The 27,674-nt window shown below is 42.4% G+C and overlaps 1 protein-coding gene across 2 annotated transcripts in view; it reads right to left on the minus strand.

Moving 5' to 3' along the window:
* Positions 1-27,674, minus strand: part of ME3 (malic enzyme 3) — a 292,535-nt gene that overhangs the window by 179,036 nt on the left and 85,825 nt on the right. For both annotated transcript variants that reach the window (XM_073662033.1, XM_073662034.1), the window contains exons 3-4: positions 27,456-27,589; positions 24,243-24,392 (exon numbers count right to left, since the gene is read on the minus strand). In XM_073662033.1, coding sequence (XP_073518134.1) covers positions 24,243-24,392; positions 27,456-27,589 — 284 coding nt within the window. The remainder of the gene's footprint in view (positions 1-24,242; positions 24,393-27,455; positions 27,590-27,674) is intronic.

A 27,674-nucleotide genomic window follows, 5' to 3' on the forward strand; every position in this document is an offset into this window, starting at 1 on the left:
CGCCACTGAAGAAATAAAGCATTACACAGTTCAGTTACAGGTCACTAAAATGAACGGAGTGTCACAATTTATCTCAAGGGGTTCCTAAGCAGAAGACCATTCCTCCATGACATCCATATACTCTAGAACAGGGTTCCCCAACTCCAGTCCTCAAGGCCCACCAACAGGTCATGTTTTCAGGATTTCCTTAGTATTGCACAGGTGATGTAACTATTGCCTGTGCTGATGATGGAATTATCACCTGTGCAATACTAAGGAAATCCTGAAAACATGACCTGTTGGTGGGCCTTGAGGACTGGAGTTGGGGAACCCTGCTCTAGAAGGACTAATGGAATGGTATTCTCTTCATAAGAAAACCAGACAAAAACTAAAGCCAAAAACAGGATTTCCACAAGAAGACAGGATATCCCTGGTTTAGTCACCGGCTGCGACATAAGACACGATGGCAGATGTCCTGCCCTCCACAAAAGCCAAGAGACAAGCACTGAACTTCTGTAGCCCTCCTATGGACCACTTGCATCTCGATCCAAAAAATATTCTGAATTTTTGATATTTAAAAGCTTTAAGAATTAAAATGTTATGAAAAAATATGCATTGTTCCTGCTCGAGGGTGGCGGAAGTCCCTTTAGAACAAACGGGGTTTTCATAACCCGAGAAGTGCGCTGGATGGAGGCTGCATGGAAAGCAATCACACTCCAAACTGAGCATTGATTCTTCATGGCACACAAAGATTCATTAGTAGAGGAAATATGGGAAGCGTTAGGGTGCAACAATCTCTGCCAAGTGGAACAGGAGCAGCCAGGGCGTCATGAGTCACAAATTGTGTGAAGAACATGGGCGAGACGGTAACAGACGCTCACTACTCAGATATATTAGCCTCCCCTGCCTCTAATGCCTGTACACAGAGCTGTGTTTACTGTCAATGCCAACTAAAGACATAGCATGGTTTATATTAGATTCTCACCTTGTGCTAATCTGGCCTTTATGATGCATTTTTTTTATGTTAAGGGGTAATCTGACCCCCATACCTTCCGTAACGGGAGATGAGAAGGGCTGGTGACATCATGTCTACAGATATCTGCTGGCTGACATGCACAATCACGGCAGGTATTGTATACCGATCCTAATCATACAAGAGGCCTATACCGGCCACTCGCGTACACAAGTTGAAAGATATCTGTAGATATATAGTCATTGGCCCCACTCACCTTCGAGACGAAAGTGAGTGGAGCCAGATGACCCATTTAAGGGCTTTATACAATTTAGACAAAAATTTGAGAATTGGCTGGAATTAAAAAGTTTGGCTAGCCATGTACATATTTTGGTATTCGGATTTCATAGGGGAAGTCATCCACTTGGATTATCTCCCCAGACAAAATATGTAGGGTCTTCGGTGGACTCGACCCATTCATGTCTTTTTTTGGGGTCTGATTAACTGCTATGTACAATTTTCATTAGAATTAATACCGGCACAGAAAACTTACCATTATAAGGATATCAGAAATTTGATGGTACTCAACCACATAAAGGAAACAGTCCCAATTTCATAGCTTTTCTTCAGAAGACAAGTGGTGGCACTCACCGGTCAGTAAAATAATAATCTTAATAATCTTATATTCCATGTAATTTAAAAACAGAGTGGAGCAGATGAATACAAATGGACAACAGCCGTTTTGCTGTTACTAGCAAGAAGCTTCCTGGCAGTTGCGAAACGGCTGTTGACCATTTGTATTCATCTACTCCATTCCATTTTTAAATTACATGGAATATAAGATTATTATTTTACTGACTGGAGAGTACAACCATATCTTTTTGTCTTCTGACGAGAACCTATGTACATATTTGACAACTCTCTAGAGACATCGAGGAGGCTTCAAGAAAAAAAGGAGACCTCCTGGACTCTAGCTCAGCAAAAGTTTCTCAAAGATTACTTTCAGGGGAAAAATAAAATTACTACAACATCTCCTGCACAACCAGTGCCACGAGGTCGTCCAGTTGGCTATGGCATTCCACCAAAAATGTGCTGGGATCAGGATTTACACTAGTCAAGTTGACAGTGCTAAGCTACAAATATTACAGCTGTAATGGTACTAAATTGTGCCATCAGGCAAAAATTTAACATTTTACTTTTGGTTCCAAATATGGATCCTTCATTTAATTGTCCCATGGGCAAAAGGTCTTTGAGTTTTGATCCCATGTTCCACCCAGCACAGTGGGATACAAGACATCCTGATAATCATGTGACCTCATGTGAACTCACTACACTGTACCGAATACAAGATCAAGAGGAACGACTCCTTAGGAAGTCCAGGCCCATTCCCATTTCCTTTCCTTCCTACGAGGACATAACATATCACGCCTTTAAGTTCATGGCTCTTATAGAAGACTTGGCATGGACCCCGGTGATTGAATTCAGATAACAGACGCTATGGACAAGAGGTTGAGGGCTTCACCTGAACTTCATCATCAAGTTCAACCAAAATAAAGGCATAAGTTCTTTGCAAAGTGGAAGTCCAGGATGAAGAGTGTAATAAAGAGAAGGAAGCCCTCTTGGGTGGGATTCCGGGTTTCCATGGAGTCCGTAAAAACATTACACTTTTCTTACACTCTTGACACTACAATGAAATATACAATGAAAGTCCCACCAGGGCATTTCCTGAAAGGCAAATTCTTCTGGGATCTTTAATAGACATCTGTAGATTTTGGAATTTTGCTGGTCATATAGTCAATTACACAACATATTGTCCGCACTTTGTATGTGGTGCATAAGCAAAAATGAAGCCATAGAACAATGTACTCAAAGTTACAGGACCAATTTTAGGATGTTGAGAAAGACGGTGATAATGAATATTGGGATTGCCTGCGTGCATGAAGGCTCAGTGGTGAAACCTAACGTTCCCATTTCTAAGCGAGTAGGTTCATTAAGCCCAGTATGGCAGTTATTTGCTGGTAAATAGCTCTATCAGTGGTCGCCTGGCAGCTCTTTATAAGGCTTTCACAGACAGGCTTTGTGCAAACCACTGCATCTTGCCTTCACCTTTTTAATATTCAAGGACCTGGACTTACACAGGGTTCCCTGGGTTGGATCCACAGAGTGGCTGCTGGCTGGTAGAGTGAGCTGGCAAAGGGAGGTATAAGCATCGTCAAAACTAAAGACGTCAGAAAACAAAGGGTCAGCCTATGCAAAAAAAGAGTATGGACCGCACCTCAAAAAAATCATACATTTGATCTAATGCCTCTTGGCAAAAATATATATAACTGAAAATGAGGTTCTTAGTTTAACATTCTGATCAGACTGTATGAAGCCCACTGCCACGTCACGGCAAGGGTCAGCCTATAAGGGGCAACTGGAGGCAGGGAGCTGGGGGTTTATATAGTGTGAGCCCTGACCAAGGCTCATAGAAGGGAGTTCATCGGACCAAGAACTAACCCACAATCTCTTTTCCTGGAAGGCACATTAACTCCTAGACTATCAAGCAGATCAGCTGCATCGTCAACCGGCTACATCCGCAACAAATGCACGGATGTATCATTTAGTTTTGCTAAATACTCCCTGTATGGCTCTGTTACTTGCTCTCTCTATGGTTTTGCTATATACTCCCTGTATGGCTCTGTTACTTGCTCTCTCTATGGTTTTGCTATATACTCCCTGTATGGCTCTGTTACTTGCTCTCTCTGTGGTTTTGCTATATACTCCCTGTATAGCTCTGTTACTTGCTCTCTCTGTGGTTTTGCTATATACTTCCTGTATAGCTCTGTTACTTGCTCTCTCTATGGTTTTGCTATATACTCCTTGTATGGCTCTGTTACTTGCTCTCTCTGTGGTTTTGCTATATACTCCCTGTATGGCTCTGTTACTTGCTCTCTCTGTGGTTTTGCTATATACTCCCTGTGTGGCTCTGTTACTTGCTCTCTCTATGGTTTTGCTATATACTCCCTGTAAGGCTCTGTTACTTGCTCTCTCTGTGGTTTTGCTATATACTCCCTGTATAGCTCTGTTACTTGCTCTCTCTGTGGTTTTGCTATATACTCCCTGTATGGCTCTGTTACTTGCTCTCTCTGTGGTTTTGCTATATACTCCTTGTATGGCTCTGTTACTTGCTCTCTCTATGGTTTTGCTATATAATCCCTGTATAGCTCTGTTACTTGCTCTCTCTATGGTTTTGCTATATACTCCCTGTATAGCTCTGTTACTTGCTCTCTCTATGGTTTTGCTATATACTTCCTGTATGGCTCTGTTACTTGCTCTCTCTATGGTTTTGCTATATACTCCCTGTATGGCTCTGTTACTTGCTCTCTCTATGGTTTTGCTATATACTCCCTGTATAGCTCGGTTACTTGCTCTCTCTATGGTTTTGCTATATCCTCCCTGTATAGCTCTGTTACTTGCTCTCTCTATGGTTTTGCTATATACTCCCTGTATAGCTCGGTTACTTGCTCTCTATGGTTTTGCTATATACTCCCTGTATGGCTCTGTTACTTGCTCTCTCTATGGTTTTGCTATATACTCGCTGTATAGCTCTGTTACTTGCTCTCTCTGTGGTTTTGCTATATACTCCCTGTATAGCTCCGTTACTTGCTCTCTATGGTTTCGCTATATACTCCCTGTATGGCTCCGTTACTTGCTCTCTCTATGGTTTTGCTATATACTCCCTGTATAGCTCTGTTACTTGCTCTCTCTATGGTTTTGCTATATACTCCCTGTATGGCTCTGTTACTTGCTCTCTCTGTGGTTTTGCTATATACTCCCTGTATGGCTCTGTTACTTGCTCTCTATGGTTTTGCTATATACTCCCTGTATAGCTCTGTTACTTGCTCTCTCTGTGGTTTTGCTATATACTCCCTGTATAGCTCTGTTACTTGCTCTCTATGGTTTTGCTATATCCTCCCTGTATAGCTCTGTTACTTGCTCTCTCTGTGGTTTTGCTATATACTCCCTGTATGGCTCTGTTACTTGCTCTCTCTGTGGTTTTGCTATATACTCCCTGTATAGCTCCGTTACTTGCTCTCTATGGTTTCGCTATATACTCCCTGTATGGCTCCGTTACTTGCTCTCTATGGTTTTGCTATATACTCCCTGTATAGCTCGGTTACTTGCTCTCTCTATGGTTTTGCTATATACTCCCTGTATAGCTCTGTTACTTGCTCTCTCTATGGTTTTGCTATATACTCCCTGTATGGCTCTGTTACTTGCTCTCTCTGTGGTTTTGCTATATACTCCCTGTATGGCTCTGTTACTTGCTCTCTATGGTTTTGCTATATCCTCCCTGTATAGCTCTGTTACTTGCTCTCTCTGTGGTTTTGCTATATACTCCCTGTATGGCTCTGTTACTTGCTCTCTATGGTTTTGCTATATACTCCCTGTATGGCTCTGTTACTTGCTCTCTATGGTTTTGCTATATACTCCCTGTATGGCTCTGTTACTTGCTCTCTCTATGGTTTTGCTATATACTCCCTGTATGGCTCTGTTACTTGCTCTCTCTATGGTTTTGCTATATACTCCCTGTATGGCTCTGTTACTTGCTCTCTCTGTGGTTTTGCTATATACTCCCTGTATAGCTCTGTTACTTGCTCTCTCTATGGTTTTGCTATATACTCCCTGTATGGCTCTGTTACTTGCTCTCTCTGTGGTTTTGCTATATACTCCCTGTATAGCTCTGTTACTTGCTCTCTATGGTTTTGCTATATCCTCCCTGTATAGCTCTGTTACTTGCTCTCTCTGTGGCTTTGCTATATACTCCCTGTATGGCTCTGTTACTTGCTCTCTCTATGGTTTTGCTATATACTCCCTGTATAGCTCTGTTACTTGCTCTCTCTGTGGTTTTGCTATATACTCCCTGTATAGCTCGGTTACTTGCTCTCGCTATGGTTTTGCTATATACTCCCTGTATGGCTCTGTTACTTGCTCTCTCTGTGGTTTTGCTATATACTCCCTGTATGGCTCTGTTACTTGCTCTCTATGGTTTTGCTATATCCTCCCTGTATAGCTCTGTTACTTGCTCTCTCTGTGGCTTTGCTATATACTCCCTGTATGGCTCTGTTACTTGCTCTCTCTATGGTTTTGCTATATACTCCCTGTATAGCTCTGTTACTTGCTCTCTCTGTGGTTTTGCTATATACTCCCTGTATAGCTCTGCTACTTGCTCTCTCTATGGTTTTGCTATATACTCCCTGTATGGCTCTGTTACTTGCTCTCTCTATGGTTTTGCTATATACTCCCTGTATGGCTCTGTTACTTGCTCTCTCTATGGTTTTGCTATATACTCCCTGTATAGCTCTGTTACTTGCTCTCTCTGTTGTTTTGCTATATACTCCCTGTATGGCTCTGTTACTTGCTCTCTCTATGGTTTTGCTATATACTCCCTGTATGGCTCTGTTACTTGATCTCTCTATGGTTTTGCTATATACTCCCTGTATAGCTCTGTTACTTGATCTCTCTATGGTTTTGCTATATACTCCCTGTATAGCTCTGCTACTTGCTCTCTCTATGGTTTTGCTATATACTCCCTGTATAGCTCTGTTACTTGCTCTCTCTATGGTTTTGCTATATACTCCCTGTATAGCTCTGTTACTTGCTCTCTCTGTGGTTTTGCTATATACTCCCTGTATAGCTCTGTTACTTGCTCTCTATGGTTTTGCTATATACTCCCTGTATAGCTCTGTTACTTGCTGTCTCTGTGGTTTTGCTATATACTCCCTGTATAGCTCGGTTACTTGCTCTCTCTGTGGTTTTGCTATATACTCCCTGTGTGGCTCCGTTACTTGCTCTCTCTGTGGTTTTGCTATATACTCCCTGTATGGCTCTGTTACTTGCTCTCTCTATGGTTTTGCTATATACTCCCTGTATGGCTCTGTTACTTGCTCTCTCTATGGTTTTGCTATATACTCCCTGTGTGGGTTCGTTACTTGCTCTCTCTATGGTTTTGCTATATACTCCCTGTATGGCTCTGTTACTTGCTCTCTCTGTGGTTTTGCTATATACTCCCTGTATAGCTCTGTTACTTGCTCTCTCTATGGTTTTGCTATATACTTCCTGTATAGCTCCGTTACTTGCTCTCTCTGTGGTTTTGCTTTATACTCCCTGTATGGCTCTGTTACTTGCTCTCTCTGTGGTTTTGCTATATACAGTCATGGCCAAAAGTTTTGAGAATGACACCAAAATTATATTTTCACATGATCTGCTGGCCTCTGGTTTTTATCTGTGTTTGTCTGATGTTTATATCACATACAGAAATATAATTGCAATCATATTATGAGTACCAATAGGTTATATTGACAGTTAGAATGAGTTAATGCAGCAAGTCAATATTTGCAGTGTTGCCCTTTCTTCTTCAAGACCTCTGTAATTCTCCCTGGCATGCTATCAATCAACTTTTGGACCAAATCCTGACTGATAGCAGTCCATTCTTGCATAATCAATGCTTGCATTTTGCCAGAATTTGTTGGTTTTTGTTTGTCCACCCGTCTCTTGATGATTGACCACAAGTTCGCAATGGGATTAAGATCTGGGGAGTTTCCAGGCCATGGACCCAAAATCTCTATGTTTTGTTCCATGAGCCATTTAGTTATCACCTTTGCTTTATGGCAAGGTGCTCCATCATGCTGGAAAAGGCATTGTTGGGCGCCAAACTGCTCTTGGACGGTTGGGAGAAGTTGCTCTTGGAGGACATTCTGGTACCATTCTTTATTCATGGCTGTGTTTTTAGGCAAGACTGTGAGTGAGCCCATTCCCTTGGCTGAGAAGCAACCCCACACATGAATGGTTTCAGGATGCTTTACAGTTGGCATGAGACAAGACTGGTGGTAGCGCTCACCTCTTCTTCTCCGAATAAGCTGTTTTCCAGATGTCCCAAACAATCGAAAAGGGGATTCATCAGAGAAAATGACTTTGCCCCAGTCCTCAGCAGTCCACTCCCTGTACCTTTTGCCGAATATCAGTCGGTCCCTGATGTTTTTTCTGGAGAGAAGTGGCTTCTTTGCTGCCCTCCTTGAAACCAGCCCTTGCTCAAAGAGTCTCCGCCTCACAGTGCGTGCAGAAGCACTCACACCAGCCTGCTGCCATTCCTGAGCAAGCTCGGCACTGCTGGTAGTCCAATCCCGCAGCTGAAACAGTTTAAAGATACGGTCTTGGCGCTTGCTGGTCTTTCTTGGGCGCCCTGGAGCCTTTTTGACAACAATGGAAGCTCTCTCCTTGAAGTTCTTGATGATGCGATAGATTGTTGACTGAGGTGCAATCTTTGTAGCTGCGATACTCTTCCCTGTTAGGCCATTTTTGTGCAGTGCAATGATGGCTGCACGTGTTTCTTTAGAGATAACCATGGTTAACTGAAGAGAAACAATGATACCAAGAACCAGCCTCCTTTTAAAGTGTCCAGTGATGTCATTCTTACTTAATCATGACTGATTGATCGCCAGCCCTGTCCTCATCAACACCCACACCTGTGTTAATGGATCAATCACTAAAACGATGTTAGCTGCTCCTTTTAAGGCAGGACTGCAATGATGTCGAAATGTGTTTTGGGGGTTAAAATTCATTTTCTGGGCAAATATTGAATTTGCAAGTACAGTAATTGCTGTTAAGCTGATCACTCTTTGACATTCAGGAGTATATGCAAATTGCCATTACAAAAAATGAAGCAGTAAACTTTGGAAAAATTACTATTTGTCTCATTCTCAATACTTTTGGCCATGACTGTACTCCCTGTATGGCTCTGTTACTTGCTCTCTCTATGGTTTTGCTATATACTCCCTGTATAGCTCTGTTACTTGCTCTCTCTATGGTTTTGCTATATACTCCCTGTATAGCTCTGTTACTTGCTCTCTCTATGGTTTTGCTATATACCCCCTGTATAGCTCCGTTACTTGCTCTCTCTGTGGTTTTGCTATATACTCCCTGTATGGCTCTGTTACTTGCTCTCTCTGTGGTTTTGCTATATACTCCCTGTATGGCTCTGTTACTTGCTCTCTCTATGGTTTTGCTATATACTCCCTGTATGGCTCTGTTACTTGCTCTCTCTATGGTTTTGCTATATACTCCCTGTGTGGGTTCGTTACTTGCTCTCTCTATGGTTTTGCTATATACTCCCTGTATGGCTCTGTTACTTGCTCTCTCTGTGGTTTTGCTATATACTCCCTGTATAGCTCTGTTACTTGCTCTCTCTATGGTTTTGCTATATACTCCCTGTATAGCTCTGTTACTTGCTCTCTCTATGGTTTTGCTATTTACCCCCTGTATAGCTCCGTTACTTGCTCTCTCTATGGTTTTGCTATATACTCCCTGTATGGCTCTGTTACTTGCTCTCTCTGTGGTTTTGCTATATACTCCCTGTATAGCTCTGTTACTTGCTCTCTCTATGGTTTTGCTATATTCTCCCTGTATAGCTCCGTTACTTGCTCTCTCTGTGGCTTTGCTATATACTCCCTGTATAGCTCTGTTACTTACTCTCTCTGTGGTTTTGCTATATACTCCCTGTATGGCTCTGTTACTTGCTCTCTCTATGGTTTTGCTATATACTCCCTGTATAGCTCTGTTACTTGCTCTCTCTATGGTTTTGCTATATACTCCCTGTATGGCTCTGTTACTTGCTCTCTCTATGGTTTTGCTATATACTCCCTGTATAGCTCTGTTACTTGCTCTCTCTGTGGTTTTGCTATATACTCCCTGTGTGGCTCCGTTACTTGCTCTCTCTGTGGTTTTGCTATATACTCCCTGTGTGGCTCCGTTACTTGCTCTCTCTGTGGTTTTGCTATATACTCCCTGTATAGCTTTGTTACTTGCTCTCTATGGTTTTGCTATATACTCCCTGTGTGGCTCCGTTACTTGCTCTCTCTATGGTTTTGCTATATACTCCCTGTATAGCTCTGTTACTTGCTCTCTATGGTTTTGCTATATACTCCCTGTATAGCTCTGTTACTTGCTCTCTCTGTGGTTTTGCTATATACTCCCTGTATGGCTCTGTTACTTGCGCTCTCTATGGTTTTGCTATATACTCCCTGTATGGCTCTGTTACTTGCTCTCTCTGTGGTTTTGCTATATACTCCCTGTATGGCTCGGTTACTTGCTCTCTCTATGGTTTTGCTATATACTCCCTGTATAGCTCTGTTACTTGCTCTCTCTATGGTTTTGCTATATACTCCCTGTATAGCTCGGTTACTTGCTCTCTCTGTGGTTTTGCTATATACTCCCTGTATAGCTCTGTTACTTGCTCTCTCTATGGTTTTGCTATATACTCCCTGTATGGCTCTGTTACTTGCTCTCTCTATGGTTTTGCTATATACTCCCTGTATGGCTCGGTTACTTGCTCTCTCTATGGTTTTGCTATATACTCCCTGTATAGCTCTGTTACTTGCTCTCTCTATGGTTTTGCTATATACTCCCTGTATAGCTCTGTTACTTGCTCTCTCTATGGTTTTGCTATATACTCCCTGTATGGCTCGGTTACTTGCTCTCTCTATGGTTTTGCTATATACTCCCTGTATAGCTCTGTTACTTGCTCTCTCTATGGTTTTGCTATATACTCCCTGTATGGCTCTGTTACTTGCTCTCTCTGTGGTTTTGCTATATACTCCCTGTATAGCTCGGTTACTTGCTCTCTCTATGGTTTTGCTATATACTCCCTGTATAGCTCTGTTACTTGCTCTCTCTATGGTTTTGCTATATACTCCCTGTATGGCTCTGTTACTTGCTGTCTCTGTGGTTTTGCTATATACTCCCTGTATGGCTCTGTTACTTGCTCTCTCTGTGGCGGTGCTGGGGAAGAAGATGGCTAATAGGTTGGAGGAGTTTTTAAACTAGAGACGGGGGGGGGGGGGGGGGGGGGGGGCGACCAAGGAAATAGGTGGGATGTGAGGCAAGCAAGGGGGAAGGGGAGAAGTGAATATAATGAGGGTGGAGAGGGGGGTGGGGATTATACAGTTAGATCGTTAGAGAAGAATAGGATGCTAAATAATCCCAAAGTTTTATCTTGCATGCTGACCAACGCAAGAAGCCTGACCAATAAGGCGGATGAGCTGCAGGCGCTTATATCGGAGGAGAGGTATGACATCGTAGGTATAACAGAGACTTGGCTAGACGATAGCTACGACTGGGCGGTAAATTTATTAGATTATAGTTTATTTAGAAGGGACCGGAAACAGGGGAAAGGCGGAGGAGTCTGCTTATATGTAAAGTCATGTCTAAAACCCAGACTAAGGGATGATATAGGAGAGGGAGAAGAGGGGGTCGAGTCCATGTGGGTAGAGATAGAGGGAAGTAAAAATAATAATAAAATATTACTGGGGGTCTGCTATAAGCCACCAAATATAACAGAGGAGAATGAGAATCTGCTATTAGGACAAATAGACAAAGTAGCAAAACATAATGAAGTGATTGTTATGGGGGACTTCAACTACCCGGATATTGACTGGGAAACAGAAACCTGTAGATCTCAGAAAGGAAAAAGGTTCTTGACAAATATTAAGGATAATTATCTCTCCCAACTAGTGCAGGAACCAACGAGAGGGAAGGCCGTGTTGGACTTAATATTGACTAATAGGCCTGATAGAATAACTGAGGTACAGATAGGGGGGCACCTAGGTAATAGCGACCATAATATTATCGACTTCAAAATGCCCTTCAGTAGGGTTATCAATAAGGGAACAACAAAAACATTAAACTTTAGGAGGGCGAAGTTTGATCAGCTGAAAGAAAGCCTTCAACTTATTGACTGGGACAAAGTTCTTAATCAAAGGAATACGAATAGCAAATGGGAAACCTTCAAAAGAATTCTGAATACTCAGTGCGAGAGGTATATACCGTATGGGAATAAAAGGGCCAGAAATAAGAGGAAACCAATATGGTTGAACAAGAACGTAAAAGGGGCGTTAAATAGCAAAAAAGAGGCATTCAAGAGATTAAAACAGGAAAACAGTAAGGAGGCACTAATGTGTTACAAGGAAAAAACGAGAACCTGTAAAAAACAAATAAAAATAGCGAAGGAGGAAACAGAGAGATGTATTGCTAGGGAAAGTAGATCAAATCCCAAACTGTTCTTTACGTATATAAATAGTAAAAGGATTAAATCGAATAATATTGGACCGATAAAAAGTGAGGAAGGCAAAATCATAGAGAAAGATGAGGATAAAGCTAATCTATTAAATAATTTTTTTTCGACAACTTTCACAACGGAAATAGAACTAACAGGAGAAATGAGAAGTGACAAGCTTAATCCTCCACTAAGTATGACAAATCTAACCCAAGCTGGGGTACAGAAACGCCTCAGTAACATTAAAATAAACAAATCACCAGGACCTGATGGCATACACCCACGGGTACTAAGGGAACTAAGTAATGTGATAGACAGACCGTTATATCTTATATTTAAGGACTCTGTTGAGACTGGGTCTGTGCCACTTGATTGGCGACAGGCGAATGTAGTGCCAATATTCAAAAAGGGAGCAAAAAGTGACGCCGGAAACTATCGGCCGGTGAGTCTGACGTCCGTTGTGGGCAAAATTTTGGAAAGCTTCATTAAAGAGGCAATCATGGAGCATCTTGATGCTAATAATCTTTTAATCCCGAACCAACATGGATTCATGAGGAATCGCTCCTGCCAAACAAACCTGATTGACTTCTACGAGGAGGTTAGCTCTCGAGTAGATCAGGGGGAACCAGTGGATGTCGTGTATCTCGACTTCTCAAAAGCGTTCGATAGCGTGCCACATAATAGGTTGGTATACAAAATGAGAATGATGGGGCTGGGGGAAAATGTCTGCAAGTGGGTAGCTAACTGGCTAAAGGATAGAAGGCAGAGGGTGGTTATAAATGGAATATACTCAGATTGGGTAAGCGTCACTAGTGGGGTACCACAGGGGTCTGTACTAGGCCCAATGTTATTTAATATCTTTATTAACGACATAGTCAACGGGATAAATAGTAAAATATCAATATTTGCAGATGACACAAAGTTATGTAAAACAATTAATACAAAAGAGGACAGTGCAGACCTACAGAGGGATTTGGATAAGCTGGGTAGGTGGAGCATTAAATGGCAAATGAGGTTTAACGAGGAGAAATGTAAGGTCATACATATGGGAAGGAAAAATGGAAGTCACCAGTACTCACTGAATGGGAAATCATTGGGGAATTCAGAGATGGAGAAGGACTTGGGCATCTTGATTGATAGCAAACTAAATTGGAGTGCCCAAAGTCAGGCGGCTGCTGTAAGGGCAAACAGGGTAATGGGATGTATCAGAAGAGGTATAGCTGCAAAGGATGAGAACATTGTTCTTCCACTGTACAAAGCACTGGTCAGACCACACTTGGAATACTGTGCTCAGTTATGGGCCCCAATATATAGAAAGGATATAAATGAGCTTGAAAAGGTACAAAGGAGGGCAACAAAATTAATAAAGGGAATGGAGGGACTGCAATACCCAGAGAGGTTGGCAAAACTAGGACTATTCAGCCTGGAAAAGAGAAGGTTGAGGGGGGACATAATAAATGTGTACAAATATGTTAGGGGACAGTATAGAGATCTTGCCCGGGATTTGTTCAAAAGGAGGGATATTACGGTAACAAGAGGGCATTCACTAAGACTGGAAGAGAAAAGGTTTCAGCACCAGCATAGGAAGGGGTTCTTTACGGTAAGAGCAGTGAGAATATGGAATTCACTGAGTGAGGAGACGGTAATGTCGGATTCACTACACCAGTTCAAGCGGGGACTGGATGCATTTCTAGATACCAGGCAGATTTCTGCATATACTTAAAAATAGAATAAAATAGTAGGTTGATACAGGGATTTATTCTGACTGCTGGTTTCAGAGTCGGGAGGCAATTTTTCCTCAGGTGAAGATTGGCCAAATCATTTGGGGTTTTTGCCCTCCTCTGGATCAACTTTAGCAATTACAGAACTAACAGGTCGAACTTGATGGACGCAAGACTTTATTCGGCTTTACAAACTATGACTATGACTCCCTGTGTGGCTCCGTTACTTGCTCTCTCTGTGGTTTTGCTATATACTCCCTGTATGGCTCTGTTGCTTGCTCTCTCTATGGTTTTGCTATATACTCCTTGTATGGCTCTGTTACTTGCTCTCTCTATGGTTTTGCTATATACTCCCTGTATGGCTCTGTTGCTTGCTCTCTCTATGGTTTTGCTATATACTCCCTGTATAGCTCTGTTACTTGCTCTCTCTATGGTTTTGCTATATACTCCCTGTATAGCTCTGTTACTTGCTCTCTCTATGGTTTTGCTATATACTCCTTGTATGGCTCTGTTACTTGCTCTCTCTATGGTTTTGCTATATACTCCCTGTATGGCTCTGTTGCTTGCTCTCTCTATGGTTTTGCTATATACTCCCTGTATAGCTCTGTTACTTGCTCTCTCTATGGTTTTGCTATATACTCCCTGTATAGCTCTGTTACTTGCTCTCTCTGTGGTTTTGCTATATACTCCCTGTATAGCTCTGTTACTTGGTCTCTCTATGGTTTTGCTATATACTCCCTGTATAGCTCGGTTACTTGCTCTCTCTGTGGTTTTGCTATATACTCCCTGTATGGCTCTGTTACTTGCTCTCTCTATGGTTTTGCTATATACTCCTTGTATGGCTCTGTTACTTGCTCTCTCTATGGTTTTGCTATATACTCCCTGTATGGCTCTGTTGCTTGCTCTCTCTATGGTTTTGCTATATACTCCTTGTATGGCTCTGTTACTTGCTCTCTCTATGGTTTTGCTATATACTCCCTGTATGGCTCGGTTACTTGCTCTCTCTGTGGTTTTGCTATATACTCCCTGTATAGCTCTGTTACTTGGTCTCTCTATGGTTTTGCTATATACTCCCTGTATAGCTCTATTACTAGCTCTCTCTATGGTTTTTCTATATACTCCCTGTATGGCTCTGTTGCTTGCTCTCTCTATGGTTTTGCTATATACTCCTTGTATGGCTCTGTTACTTGCTCTCTCTATGGTTTTGCTATATACTCCCTGTATGGCTCTGTTGCTTGCTCTCTCTATGGTTTTGCTATATACTCCCTGTATAGCTCTGTTACTTGCTCTCTCTATGGTTTTGCTATATACTCCCTGTATGGCTCTGTTACTTGCTCTCTCTATGGTTTTGCTATATACTCCCTGTATGGCTCGGTTACTTGCTCTCTCTGTGGTTTTGCTATATACTCCCTGTATAGCTCTGTTACTTGGTCTCTCTATGGTTTTGCTATATACTCCCTGTATAGCTCGGTTACTTGCTCTCTCTGTGGTTTTGCTATATACTCCCTGTATAGCTCTGTTACTTGCTCTCTCTATGGTTTTGCTATATACTCCCTGTATAGCTCTGTTACTTGCTCTCTCTATGGTTTTGCTATATACTCCCTGTATGGCTCTGTTACTTGCTCTCTCTGTGGTTTTGCTATATACTCCCTGTATAGCTCGGTTACTTGCTCTCTCTATGGTTTTGCTATATACTCCTTGTATGGCTCTGTTACTTGGTCTCTCTATGGTTTTGCTATATACTCCTTGTATGGCTCTGTTACTTGCTCTCTCTATGGTTTTGCTATATACTCCCTGTATGGCTCTGTTACTTGCTCTCTATGGTTTTGCTATATACTCCCTGTATAGCTCTGTTACTTGGTCTCTCTATGGTTTTGCTATATACTCCCTGTATGGCTCTGTTACTTGCTCTCTCTATGGTTTTGCTATATACTCCCTGTATGGCTCTGTTACTTGCTCTCTCTATGGTTTTGCTATATACTCCCTGTATGGCTCTGTTACTTGCTCTCTCTATGGTTTTGCTATATACTCCCTGTATGGCTCTGTTACTTGCTCTCTATGGTTTTGCTATATACTCCCTGTATGGCTCTGTTACTTGCTCTCTCTATGGTTTTGCTATATACTCCCTGTATGGCTCTGTTACTTGCTCTCTATGGTTTTGCTATATACTCCCTGTATAGCTCTGTTACTTGCTCTCTCTGTGGTTTTGCTATATACTCCCTGTATAGCTCTGTTACTTGCTCTCTCTGTGGTTTTGCTATATACTCCCTGTATAGCTCCGTTACTTGCTCTCTCTATGGTTTTGCTATATACTCCCTGTATAGCTCTGTTACTTGCTCTCTCTGTAGTTTTGCTATATACTCCCTGTATACCTCTGTTACTTGCTCTCTCTATGGTTTTGCTATATACTCCCTGTATGGCTCCGTTACTTGCTCTCTCTGTAGTTTTGCTATATACTCCCTGTATACCTCTGTTACTTGCTCTCTCTATGGTTTTGCTATATACTCCCTGTATGGCTCTGTTACTTGCTCTCTCTGTAGTTTTGCTATATACTCCCTGTATACCTCTGTTACTTGCTCTCTCTATGGTTTTGCTATATACTCCCTGTATGGCTCCGTTACTTGCTCTCTCTGTGGTTTTGCTATATACTCCCTGTGTAGCTCCGTTACTTGCTCTCTCTATGGTTTTGCTATATACTCCCTGTATAGCTCGGTTACTTGCTCTCTCTGTGGTTTTGCTATATACTCCCTGTATGGCTCTGTTACTTGCTCTCTATGGTTTTGCTATATACTCCCTGTATGGCTCTGTTACTTGCTCTCTCTATGGTTTTGCTATATACTCCCTGTATGGCTCTGTTACTTGCTCTCTCTATGGTTTTGCTATATACTCCCTGTATGGCTCTGTTACTTGCTCTCTCTGTGGTTTTGCTATATACTCCCTGTATAGCTCCGTTACTTGCTCTCTCTATGGTTTTGCTATATACTCCCTGTATGGCTCCGTTACTTGCTCTCTCTATGGTTTTGCTATATACTCCCTGTATAGCACGTTTACTTGCTGTCTCTGTGGTTTTGCTATATACTCCCTGTATAGCTCCGTTACTTGCTCTCTCTATGGTTTTGCTATATACTCCCTGTATAGCACGTTTACTTGCTGTCTCTGTGGTTTTGCTATATACTCCCTGTATAGCTCGGTTACTTGCTCTCTATGGTTTTGCTATATACTCCCTGTATGGCTCGGTTACTTGCTCTCTCTATGGTTTTGCTATATACTCCCTGTATAGCTCTGTTACTTGCTCTCATTGTGGTTTTGCTATATACTCCCTGTATAGCTCTGTTACTTGCAGTCTCTATGGTTTTGCTATATACTCCCTGTATGGCTCTGTTACTTTCTCTCTCTATGGTTTTGCTATATACTCCCTGTATGGCTCTGTTACTTGCTCTCTCTGTGGTTTTGCTATATACTCCCTGTATGGCTCTGTTACTTTCTCTCTCTATGGTTTTGCTATATACTCCCTGTATGGCTCTGTTACTTTCTCTCTCTATGGTTTTGCTATATACTCCCTGTATAGCTCAGTTACTTGCTCTCTCTATGGTTTTGCTATATACTCCCTGTATAGCTCTGTTACTTGCTCTCTCTGTGGTTTTGCTATATACTCCCTGTATAGCTCTGTTACTTGCTCTCTCTGTGGTTTTGCTATATAATCCCTGTATAGCTCTGTTACTTGCTCTCTCTGTGGTTTTGCTAAATACTCCCTGTATAGCTCCGTTACTTGCTCTCTCTATGGTTTTGCTATATACTCCCTGTATAGCTCTGTTACTTGCTCTCATTGTGGTTTTGCTATATACTCCCTGTATAGCTCTGTTACTTGCAGTCTCTATGGTTTTGCTATATACTCCCTGTATAGCTCTGTTACTTGCTCTCTCTATGGTTTTGCTATATACTCCCTGTATAGCTCTGTTACTTGCTCTCTCTATGGTTTTGCTATATACTCCCTGTATAGCTCTGTTACTTGCTCTCTCTATGGTTTTGCTATATACTCCCTGTATAGCTCTGTTACTTGCTCTCTCTATGGTTTTGCTATATACTCCCTGTATGGCTCTGTTACTTTCTCTCTCTATGGTTTTGCTATATACTCCCTGTATGGCTCTGTTACTTGCTCTCTCTGTGGTTTTGCTATATACTCCCTGTATAGCTCTGTTACTTGCTCTCTCTGTGGTTTTGCTATATACTCCCTGTATAGCTCTGTTACTTGCTCTCTCTGTGGTTTTGCTATATAATCCCTGTATAGCTCTGTTACTTGCTCTCTCTGTGGTTTTGCTATATACTCCCTGTATAGCTCCGTTACTTGCTCTCTCTATGGTTTTGCTATATACTCCCTATATGGCTCTGTTACTTGCTCTCTCTGTGGTTTTGCTATATACTCCCTGTATAGCTCTGTTACTTGCTCTCTCTATGGTTTTGCTATATACTCCCTGTATGGCTCTGTTACTTGCTCTCTCTGTGGTTTTGCTATATACTCCCTGTATAGCTCCGTTACTTGCTCTCTCTGTGGTTTTGCTATATACTCCCTGTATAGCTCTGTTACTTGCTCTCTCTATGGTTTTGCTATATACTCCCTGTATGGCTCTGTTACTTGCTCTCTCTGTGGTTTTGCTATATACTCCCTGTATAGCTCCGTTACTTGCTCTCTCTGTGGTTTTGCTATATACTCCCTGTATAGCTCTGTTACTTGCTCTCTCTATGGTTTTGCTATATACTCCCTGTATGGCTCTGTTACTTGCTCTCTCTGTGGTTTTGCTATATACTCCCTGTATAGCTCCGTTACTTGCTCTCTCTGTGGTTTTGCTATATACTCCCTGTATAGCTCTGTTACTTGCTCTCTCTGTGGTTTTGCTATATACTCCCTGTATAGCTCCGTTACTTGCTCTCTCTGTGGTTTTGCTATATACTCCCTGTATAGCTCTGTTACTTGCTCTCTCTATGGTTTTGCTATATACTCCCTGTGTGGCTCCGTTACTTGCTCTCTCTGTGGTTTTGCTATATACTCCCTGTATGGCTCTGTTACTTGCTCTCTCTGTGGTTTTGCTATATACTCCCTGTATAGCTCCGTTACTTGCTCTCTCTGTGGTTTTGCTATATACTCCCTGTATAGCTCTGTTACTTGCTCTCTCTGTGGTTTTGCTATATACTCCCTGTATGGCTCTGTTACTTGCTCTCTCTATGGTTTTGCTATATACTCCCTGTATAGCTCGGTTACTTGCTCTCTCTGTGGTTTTGCTATATACTCCCTGTATAGCTCTGTTACTTGCTCTCTCTATGGTTTTGCTATATACTCCCTGTATAGCTCTGTTACTTGCTCTCTCTGTGGTTTTGCTATATACTCCCTGTATAGCTCCGTTACTTGCTCTCTCTATGGTTTTGCTATATACTCCCTGTATGGCTCTGTTACTTGCTCTCTCTGTGGTTTTGCTATATACTCCCTGTATAGCTCCGTTACTTGCTCTCTCTGTGGTTTTGCTATATACTCCCTGTATAGCTCGGTTACTTGCTCTCTCTGTGGTTTTGCTATATACTCCCTGTATAGCTCTGTTACTTGCTCTCTCTATGGTTTTGCTATATACTCCCTGTATAGCTCTGTTACTTGCTCTCTCTGTGGTTTTGCTATATACTCCCTGTATAGCTCCGTTACTTGCTCTCTCTATGGTTTTGCTATATACTCCCTGTATAGCTCTGTTACTTGCTCTCTCTATGGTTTTGCTATATACTCCCTGTATGGCTCTGTTACTTGCTGTCTCTGTGGTTTTGCTATATACTCCCTGTATAGCTCCGTTACTTGCTCTCTCTGTGGTTTTGCTATATACTCCCTGTATAGCTCGGTTACTTGCTCTCTCTGTGGTTTTGCTATATACTCCCTGTATAGCTCTGTTACTTGCTCTCTCTATGGTTTTGCTATATACTCCCTGTATAGCTCTGTTACTTGCTCTCTCTGTGGTTTTGCTATATACTCCCTGTATAGCTCCGTTACTTGCTCTCTCTATGGTTTTGCTATATACTCCCTGTATGGCTCTGTTACTTGCTCTCTCTGTGGTTTTGCTATATACTCCCTGTATAGCTCCGTTACTTGCTCTCTCTATGGTTTTGCTATATACTCCCTGTATGGCTCTGTTACTTGCTCTCATTGTGGTTTTGCTATATACTCCCTGTATAGCTCTGTTACTTGCTCTCTCTATGGTTTTGCTATATACTCCCTGTATGGCTCTGTTACTTGCTCTCTCTATGGTTTTGATATATACTCCCTGTATGGCTCTGTTACTTGCTCTCTCTATGGTTTTGCTATATACTCCCTGTATGGCTCTGTTACATGCTCTCTCTGTGGTTTTGCTATATACTCCCTGTATAGCTCCGTTACTTGCTCTCTCTGTGGTTTTGCTATATACTCCCTGTATGGCTCCGTTACTTGCTCTCTCTATGGTTTTGCTATATACTCCCTGTATGGCTCTGTTACTTGCCCTCTCTATGGTTTTGCTATATACTCCCTGTATAGCTCTGTTACTTGCTCTCTCTGTGGTTTTGCTATATACTCCCTGTATAGCTCCGTTACTTGCTCTCTCTGTGGTTTTGCTATATACTCCCTGTATAGCTCCGTTACTTGCTCTGTCTATGGTTTTGCTATATACTCCCTGTATAGCTCTGTTACTTGCTCGCTCTATGGTTTTGCTATATACTCCCTGTATAGCTCCATTACTTGCTCTCTCTGTGGTTTTGCTATATACTCCCTGTATGGCTCTGTTACTTGCTCTCTCTATGGTTTTGCTATATACTCCCTGTATGGCTCTGTTACTTGCTCTCTCTATGGTTTTGCTATATACTCCCTGTATGGCTCTGTTACTTGCTATCTCTATGGTTTTGCTATATACTCCCTGTATGGCTCTGTTACTTGCTCTCTCTATGGTTTTGCTATATACTCCCTGTATGGCTCTGTTACTTGCTCTCTCTGTGGTTTTGCTATATACTCCCTGTATAGCTCTGTTACTTGCTCTCTCTGTGGTTTTGCTATATACTCCCTGTATAGCTCTGTTACTTGCTCTCTCTATGGTTTTGCTATATACTCCCTGTATAGCTCCATTACTTGCTCTCTCTGTGGTTTTGCTATATACTCCCTGTATGGCTCTGTTACTTGCTCTCTCTGTGGTTTTGCTATATACTCCCTGTATAGCTCTGTTACTTGCTCTCTCTATGGTTTTGCTATATACTCCCTGTATAGCTCGGTTACTTGCTCTCTCTGTGGTTTTGCTATATACTCCCTGTATAGCTCTGTTACTTGCTCTCTCTGTGGTTTTGCTATATACTCCCTGTATAGCTCCGTTACTTGCTCTCTCTATGGTTTTGCTATATACTCCCTGTATGGCTCTGTTACTTGCTCTCTCTGTGGTTTTGCTATATACTCCCTGTATAGCTCTGTTACTTGCTCTCTCTGTGGTTTTGCTATATACTCCCTGTATAGCTCTGTTACTTGCTCTCTCTATGGTTTTGCTATATACTCCCTGTATAGCTCCATTACTTGCTCTCTCTGTGGTTTTGCTATATACTCCCTGTATGGCTCTGTTACTTGCTCTCTCTGTGGTTTTGCTATATACTCCCTGTATAGCTCTGTTACTTGCTCTCTCTGTGGTTTTGCTATATACTTCCTGTATAGCTCTGTTACTTGCTCTCTCTATGGTTTTGCTATATACTCCCTGTATGGTTCTGTTACTTGCTCTCTCTATGGTTTTGCTATATACTCCCTGTATAGCTCTGTTACTTGCTCTCTCTATGGTTTTGCTATATACTCCCTGTATAGCTCTGTTACTTGCTCTCTCTATGGTTTTGCTATATACTCCCTGTATAGCTCGGTTACTTGCTCTCTCTGTGGTTTTGCTATATACTCTCTGTATGGCTCTGTTACTTGCTCTCTCTATGGTTTTGCTATATACTCCCTGTATAGCTCTGTTACTTGCTCTCTCTATGGTTTTGCTATATACTCCCTGTATAGCTCTGTTACTTGCTCTCTCTATGGTTTTGCTATATACTCCCTGTATGGCTCTGTTACTTGCTGTCTCTGTGGTTTTGCTATATACTCCCTGTATAGCTCTGTTACTTGCTCTCTCTATGGTTTTGCTATATACTCCCTGTATAGCTCTGTTACTTGCTCTCTCTGTGGTTTTGCTATATACTCCCTGTATAGCTCTGTTACTAGCTCTCTATGTGGTTTTGCTATATACTCCCTGTATAGCTCCGTTACTTGCTCTCTCTATGGTTTTGCTATATACTCCCTGTATGGCTCTGTTACTTGCTCTCTATGGTTTTGCTATATACTCCCTGTATAGCTCGGTTACTTGCTCTCTATGGTTTTGCTATATACTCCCTGTATGCCTCTGTTACTTGCTCTCTCTATGGTTTTGCTATATACTCCCTGTATAGCTCGGTTACTTGCTCTCTCTGTGGTTTTGCTATATACTCCCTGTATAGCTCGGTTACTTGCTCTCTCTATGGTTTTGCTATATACTCCCTGTATAGCTCGGTTACTTGCTCTCTATGGTTTTGCTATATACTCCCTGTATAGCTCTGTTACTTGCTCTCTCTATGGTTTTGCTATATACTCCCTGTATGGCTCTGTTACTTGCTGTCTCTATGGTTTTGCTATATACTCCCTGTATGGTTTGGCCATGACCGCCTGAGATACAGGTGAGCCGCAGGTAACTACGACATACAGTACAGACCAAAAGTTTGGACACACCTTCTCATTTAAAGATTTTTCTGTATTTTCATGACTTTGAAAATTGTACATTCACACTGAAGGCATCAAAACTATGAATTACCACATGTGGAATTATATACTTAACAAAAAAGTGTGAAACAATTGAAAATATGTCTTATATTCTAGGTTCTTCAAAGTAGCCACCTTTTGCTTTGATGACTGCTTTGCACACTCTTGGCATTTTCTTGATGAGCTTCTAGAGGTAGTCACCGGAAATGGTCTTCCAACAATCTTGAAGGAGTTCCCAGAGATGCTTAGCACTTGTTGGCCCTTTTGCCTTCACTCTGCGGTCCAGCTCACCCCAAACCATCTCGATTGGGTTCAGGTCTGGTGACTGTGGAGGCCAGGTCATCTGGCGTGGCACCCCATCACTCTCCTTCTTGGTCAAATTGCCCTTTCACAGCCTGGAGGTGTGTTTGGGGTCATTGTCCTGTTGAAAAATAAATGATGGTCCAACTAAAAGCAAACCGGATGGAATAGCATGCCACTGCAAGATGCTGTGGTAGCCATGCTGGTTCAGCATGCCTTCAATTTTGAATAAATCCCCATCAGTGTCAGCAGCAAAGCCCCCCCACACCATCACACCTCCTCCTCCATGCTTCACGGTGGGAACCAGGCATGTAGAGTCCATCCGTTCACCTTTTCTGCGTCGCACAAAGACACGGTGGTTGGAACTAAAGATCTCAAATTTGGACTCATCAGACCAAAGCACAAATTTCCACTGGTCTAATGTCCATTCCTTGTGTTCTTTAGCCCAAACAAGTATCTTCTGCTTGTTGCCTGTTCTTAGCAGTGGTTTCCTAGCAGCTATTTTACCATGAAGGCCTGCTGCACAAAGTCTCCTCTTAACAGTTGTTGAAGAGATGTGTCTGCTGTTAACCTGCGATTTCTGAGGCTGGTGACTCGGATAAACTTATCCTCAGAAGCAGAGGTGACTCTTGGTCTTCCTTTCCTGGGGCGGTCCTCATGTGAGCCAGTTTCTTTGTAGCGCTTGATGGTTTTTGCAACTGCACTTGGGGACACTTTCAAAGTTTTCCCAATTTTTCGGACTGACTGACCTTCATTTCTTAAAGTCCCAACCCCATTTATAAGGCAATAAACCCCACTTATTAAACCTGACAGGGCACACCTGTGAAGTGAAAACCATTTCCGGTGACTACCTCTTGAAGCTCATCAAGAGAATGCCAAGAGTGTGCAAAGCAGTCATCAAAGCAAAAGGTGGCTACTTTGAAGAACCTAGAATATAAGACATATTTTCAGTTGTTTCACACTTTTTTGTTAAGTATATAATTCCACATGTGTTAATTCATAGTTTTGATGCCTTCAGTGTGAATGTACAATTTTCAAAGTCATGAAAATGCAGAAAATTCTCTAAATGAGAAGGTGTGTCCAAACTTTTGGTCTGTACTGTATATGATGATGAAACCTTTGCATGGTTGATAAGGCAGATGGATGAGACGTATGGATGTTTTCCCTGAGTGCATCCACAGTTCTCCATCTTGGCACTGTGCCTGTGCTCGCTGTCAGGACTATAATGGGCATTCATTCTCCAGCCTCCTGCAAGGAATGTAAACTATTTGGTTAAATATTCTCTCACCTGCCGACTCGTGCAGGTGTGCGCAGCCTCCGCCGGCAGAACACTGGCCGCACTGTCTGCACCGTATGTATGGCTTGGATAGGAATCAATAAACCGTGACTCACCGAGGTCTCCGGAACGCCAGGCCGTACTGCTGACATGCCAGGCCGACCGTGGGGGTGTAGACTATGGGCATGAAGCGCTCGATGTCTGAAGTCAGCACGCGATAGAAGAGCTTCTCATTCCTGTCTTGTAAGGTCATCAGGATGATGTATCTGGGGGAGAACAGAGCGGAGAATCAGGAGAAGACGTCCACGATCCTGAGATGCTGGCGGACTATCCCAGTGGGGTCCGGGTCAACTGATGATTTTATTTTTTATTTTCGGGCAAAATGGGCACAATTGCTTCACCTTCATCTAGACCAATGATTGTTGAAAACTACAACTCCCAGCATGCACCTGTAGTTGAACACAGTATGAAGACTACAAAATTCCAGCCTTTAGGATGCAGACATATCTGCCCCCCTCCAGCACCCAGTCCTAATGCTAGCCATGTAAGCAGGGGCCCAAGTACAAGTCTATGGGGCCCAAGGGCAAAAGTTTAAACATGCCCCCTCCTCCCCATTCTTGCTTGGGTTTGCAATGGTATTGCATTCGCATCTCTGCTACTACACGCACGCATGACTCTGCTGTCTACACATTGCAAACACAGCTATGCCGAGCACATATTAAATGCATTCCCATTTCACACATTATTAATGCATGTAATATGTGCACCGTAGAGCTGTGTTTGCAATGCATATACAGCAGTTCTATGTTTTAGGTCAGTTTCACAGGTCTGACATTCACGGTCCATTCATGGCGGTCTCCTGACATAGGTATATAAAGTATGGAACTGTTCAGGTCAGGAGAAGCAATGCTGGACCGTGCTTGGGCCATGGATGTCGGATGTTTGAAATATATAGGCAGCCGATGTGTGAATGCATGTCGCAATGTTAGCATAGCAGAGCTGTGTTTGTAATGTACAGTGAGCCAAGATATGAATGCATGTATTATGTGTAGACAGCAGAGCTGTTATTGTATGCATGTGTGTAATATATACAGTGGTGGCCAAAAGTATTGGCACCCCTGCAATTCTGTCAGATAATACTCAGTTTCTTCCTGAAAATGATTGCAATCACAAATTCTTTGGTATTATTATCTTCATTTCATTTGCTTGCAAGGAAAAAACACAAAAGAGAATGAAGCAAAAATCAAATCATTGATCATTTCACACAGAACTCCAAAAATGGGCCAGACAAAAGTATTGGCACCCTCAGCCTAATACTTGGTTGCACAACCTTTAGCCAAAATAACTGCGAACAACCGCTTCCGGTAACCATCAATGAGGTTCTTACAATTCTCTGCTGGAATTGTAGACCATTCTTCTTTGGCAAACTGCTCCAGGTCCCTGATATTTGAAGGGTGCCTTCTCCAAACTGCCATTTTGAGATCTCTCCACAGGTGTTCTATGGGATTCAGGTCTGGACTCATTGCTGGCCACCTTAGAAGTCTCCAGTGCTTTCTCTCAAACCATTTTATAGTGCTTTTGGAAGTGTGTTTTGGGTCATTGTCCTGCTGGAAGACCCATGACCTCTGAGGGAGACCCAGCTTTCTCACACTGGGCCCTACATTATGCTGCAAAATTTGTTGGTAGTCTTCAGACTTCATAATGCCATGCACACAGTCAAGCAGTCCAGTGCCCGAGGGAGCAAAGCAACCCCAAAACATCAGGGAACCTCCGCCATGTTTGACTGTAGGGACCGTGTTCTTTTCTTTGAATGCCTCTTTTTTTTTTCCTGTACACTCTATGTTGATGCTTTTTCCCAAAAAGCTCTACTTTTGTCTCATCTGACCAGAGAACATTCTTCCAAAACGTTTTAGGCTTTCTCAGGTAAGTTTTGGCAAACTCCAGCCTGGCTTTTTTATGTCTCGGGGTAAGAAGTGGGGTCTTCCTGGGTATCCTACCATACAGTCCCTTTTCATTCAGACGCCGACGGATAGTAAGGGTTGACACTGTTGTACCCTCGGACTGCAGGGCAGCTTGAACTTGTTTGGATGTTAGTCGAGGTTCTTTATCCACCATCTGCACAATCTTGCGTTGAAATCTCTCGTCAATTTTTCTTTTCCGTCCACATCTAGGGAGGTTAGCCACAGTGCCATGGGCTTTACACTTCTGGATGACACTCCGCACGGAAGACACAGGAACATTCAGGTCTTTAGAGATGGACTTGTAGCCTTGAGATTGCTCATGCTTCCTCACAATTTGGTTTCTCAAGTCCTCAGACAGTTCTTTGGTCTTCTTTCTTTTCTCCATGCTCAATGTGGTGCACACAAGGACACAGGACAGAGGTTGAGTCAACTTTAATCCATGTTAACTGGCTGCAAGTGTGATTTAGTTATTGCCAACACCTGTTAGGTGCCACAGGTAAATTAATTACACGAATTAGAGAAGCATCACATGATTTTTCAAACAGTGCCAATACTTTTGTCCACCCCCTTTTCTAGGTTTGGTGTGGAATTATATCCAACTTGGCTTTAGGACAATTCTTTTTGTGTTTTTTCATTGAAGACAAATTAAATGAAGATAATAAGACCAAAGAATTTGTGACTGCAATCATTTTCAGGAAGAAACTGAGTATTATCTGACAGAATTGCAGGGGTGCCAATACTTTTGGCCACCACTGTAGGTAGTAGATGGGTGAATGCATGTATTGTGAGCTCAGCAGAGCTGTGTTTGTAATGTACAGCGAGCCAGGATATGAATACATGTATTATGTGTTCAAAGCAGAGCTGTGTTTGTATGTATGTGTGTGTAATATATAGGCAGAAGATGAATGAATGCTTGTATTGTGAGCATAGCAGAGCTATGTTTGTAATGTGTAGATAAGACAACATTGCAAACAAAGCATCTACATATTTTCAGAAATCATTAGCAGTGACCCTTGCTGCCTTTATTGTCAGAAATGAACGCTCTGGCGAGTACGTGATCTGTGGGGTATTTCTGGCGAGTGCGTGATCTGTGGGATCATCGGACAATAACTCAGCTGCTCGTTCTCCTCCCTGGGACAGGATGAATGTATAAGACGCAGGAGCACAGGGGTGCTGAATGGAAACAAGAAGAGCATTCATAGTATCCATCTCTATGAGCGTCCCGGAACTAGAGGCGACCACGTGCGGACCCCTGTCTCTTTCGGGATCGGTCATATTTGCACCCCCTGCCACCACAATTGTGCACACAAGAGATTATGGACCCAGCGGATCCATCGGGGGGATACAGGTCAGGGATATGCGACGTACTTGTCTAGATCGCTGGACTTGGTTTCGTAACTCTTCATAACTCTGAGCACTTGAACATCTTGACTCAAGAAGCATGGAGGGAGGAGGCCGTGAATGCCGAGCTGCAGCCTTTCTTCAAGAGTAAAAGCCATTCCCTGGAGATGGAGAAAAAGATTCAAAAAATAATTAACGTTCCGGGACATTGCTAACAATATTATGACCTGTACAAAGCAGATAGAT

This window comes from Phyllobates terribilis, unplaced genomic scaffold, assembly GCF_046119375.1.
Source record: "Phyllobates terribilis strain yellow unplaced genomic scaffold, ASM4611937v1 Scaffold_2__4_contigs__length_985480577, whole genome shotgun sequence".
Classification (NCBI taxonomy): Eukaryota; Metazoa; Chordata; class Amphibia; order Anura; family Dendrobatidae; genus Phyllobates; species Phyllobates terribilis.